Below are 2,929 nucleotides of genomic sequence, written 5' to 3'. Positions count from 1 at the left end.
GGCATCCGCGTTCTGCTTCGTCTTCTTGGATTAATCTCGAGGGGGATTTTGCAATCTTTTTTCCCTGCGTTTTTCTTGGGAAGGAAAGTCCCACCGCCTCCGGAAAGCCTCGAACACTTCTGGTCGCGCGGGAAGGTTTCTGCCTCTCGGATTCGGATCCGGACGTGTACTTTGCCCTTGGGGATCTTCCGTTGGGGGTCCGCTGAGGAGTGTGACTGCATCATGACCCTGGAAGAGCTGGTGGCGAGCGACAACGCAGTTCAGAAGTGAGTACAACGGAGACTGAGGTCTTCTCGCCCGTCGCCTGAGGTCTGCCGGGCTGTCATTGGCTAATCTCCCCATTTGGCGTTTTAGGATGCAGGCGGTGACTGCCGCGGTGGAGCAGCTGCTGGTGGCCGCGCAGCGTCAGGATCGCCTCACCGTGGGGGTGTACGAGGCGGCCAAACTGATGAATGTGTGAGTCAGCACCCCCTTTCCCGGGCGTGGGTGGGGGCGCCCCTCGGATGCACGCGCTCTCCAGCAGCCCTGTAGGGCTCGGGGCTGTGGGGGACTTTCCCAGCGCTCTAGGTGTTGGGGAGTGGAGGGCGACATTTCTCAGAGAATTTTTTGGGGAGGGGGAAAGAGTCTCGCTGCAGAACCCTGACACTGCAAGTTTGAGGCTTTATGTTTTTTGTTTTGACAAAATCCTAGTAACTTTGGACTGCGTGCTCCCTCCCCCACCGCCATCGGTATTTGCATAGTCGGTCACCCCAGCACCCGTGCAGTACTGGGGTTGGGAGGCTGTTCTTGCACACTCCTGGTGCACCGTGGGTCTTGTCCACCCCTCCCGCCTGCCGTTCCGGGAGCTCATACCCTCCCCGGTGCACGGTGACACCCGCTCCTGGTCTGGCGTCCCCGTGACACCCCTTCTCTCCTTCAGGGACCCCGACAGCGTGGTCTTGTGCCTCCTGGCCATAGACGAAGAAGAAGAGGGTGACATCGCTCTGCAGATTCACTTCACCCTGATCCAGTCGTTCTGCTGCGACAATGACATCGACATCGTCCGGGTATCGGGCATGCAGAGACTGGCGCAGCTCCTGGGGGAGCCGACCGAGACACTGGGCACAACCGAGGCCCGAGACCTGCACTGCCTCCTGGTCACGGTGAGCCTGCCCGCCCTCCCCCCACCCTGCCCCACCCACCCGCCCTGTTCACCTGGGTCCCGTGTTTGTCAACATAGCTGGGCTGGCTGGTCCAACACCAGTCACTGCCCAGCCATGCTCGGCATGTCCCGTGGGCTGCCTCGTCACCCTGGCAGCTATTTTGAGCCAGCCTGTTTTTCCCCAGTAGGGCTCCTGGCTCCGAACAGAGGCTCCCTACCGAACTCCTAGAGGTCCCACTAAACCCTTTCTTTTTCTCCCTCCAACAGAACTGTCATACAGATTCCTGGAAAAGCCAAGGCTTGGTGGAGGTGGCCAGTTACTGTGAAGAGAGCAGAGGCAATAACCAATGGGTCCCCTCTATCTCTCTGGAGGAACGCTGAGGTCCACTGCAAACATCTAAAGCAACTGTTGAGTTGCTGTCACCAAAAGATTAAATAAAATACATACTTGACAGCCCCCCTCACCCCCCCCAGAACAATCCCTCAAAAGCTATCCTACCCGAGATACCTTCCGGGAGGGGCGGAGTCACCGAGACTGAGATGAGGAGAGGGGAGTGTGCGCCCGCTTGCCCCTTGGGCAGTGGAGCCAGGAGCAGCGCCACAGGTGGTTGCCGAGACAGGAAGGAGGGGACCTCAGGCAGGAGGAGACGGAGAGTTTAGAGCCACGGCCTGGCAATCCTGCAGCCAGCCTGCACGCAGCCGCAGACGGCCTGGACACCGCCGCAGGGGTGGGGTGAGGCGTCCCCCACCCTGCTGGACAGTGCACAGTGCAGAACTCAGCGGAGGGCGGCGACCCTCGCCGCGGGAGCCGGGACTCGAGCCCGGGACTTCGCAGCTACGGCGCATCTATTTTATTATTGTGCCGAGCAAGACAGATCGCTTGCATATTTTTAAAATTTTCTACTACAGAGACATTCCAATAAACTCTTTAAGCCTTCGTCTTCTCGTTGTATTTTACCCCCTCGCCCACCCACCCCTTCTGCCTACCCTGGGTCGCGCCACGGGCCACCAAGCCTTGTTAGGAGCTCTGAGCTCCGCCGCTCTTGACGCTGCTGCCGTTTGCTGTAGGCGCCGCCACCCAACTCCAGCCTCATAGCAATTACGACGCGGGTTTATTACGAAACCTGGCGGCCCATCCCCCACTGTTACCCGCTGTGCTGGAGCGGGGGTCTGGGAACGCCGGGAAGTTGACTGCAACCTCAGTCCCCACCCTACTGACAGGCCACTCTCAATCGAAAGACCAGAGAGGTGGCGAAAACACCTGAGGCCGCTCAGCAGGGGGCCTCTGGGAACAAGATCCCTGACCTCCCCTGGGGACGCACCCTAGGTCTCTTGTCCCAGGGATGGGCCGTGGATGCACAAAGGGAAAAGAATGCTTTTTCAATTCTTTCCCCCATGCTTAAAATCACCCCGAGGAAACACCCTGGGAGGCTTGGCACTCGCTGCGTCTCGCTGTAAAACAGAACCGCGCGGCCCCTCCCAGGGCTCCCCTGCCTGCCCAGCCTCAGTTTACCAGCGACCTTTCTACCAAACCTCTCGTGGGTGGAGAAAATCCCAGGGGACGCCCTGGGAATCACGCGCTGGGGGGGGGGGAGCCCCAAGGAGGGGAGTCCCCAGGGGCGGGGTGTAGGGTTTGGAGGAGGGGAAGGGTATCTGAGGTGCAGGGTGTGGGGGAGCGAAGAGGCTGAGGTCTTGGGCTTGCTAGCGCACTAGCCACGGGGGCGGGGAGGAGCGAGTGAGGGGTTAAGAATTAGGCTACATACTCGACAGTCTTTGAGTGAGACCCAG

At 59.9% G+C, this 2,929-nt stretch overlaps 1 protein-coding gene across 1 annotated transcript; it reads left to right on the top strand.

The window, feature by feature from the left end:
• Gadd45b (growth arrest and DNA damage inducible beta) lies at positions 1-2,078 on the top strand. Its single transcript, XM_028771701.1, has 4 exons — positions 1-266; positions 355-456; positions 920-1,142; positions 1,409-2,078. The coding sequence occupies exons 1-4, from the start codon at positions 223-225 to the stop codon at positions 1,520-1,522; spliced, it is 483 nt and encodes a 160-aa protein (XP_028627534.1). The 5' UTR covers positions 1-222; the 3' UTR covers positions 1,523-2,078.
• Positions 2,079-2,929: the final 851 nt, after the last annotated feature.

The sequence above is a fragment of the Grammomys surdaster genome, unplaced genomic scaffold, assembly GCF_004785775.1.
Source record: "Grammomys surdaster isolate TR1022 unplaced genomic scaffold, NIH_TR_1.0 209, whole genome shotgun sequence".
Classification (NCBI taxonomy): Eukaryota; Metazoa; Chordata; class Mammalia; order Rodentia; family Muridae; genus Grammomys; species Grammomys surdaster.
Note: the sequence above shows the minus strand (reverse complement) of the source record. Positions and strands in the feature narration are given on the sequence as shown.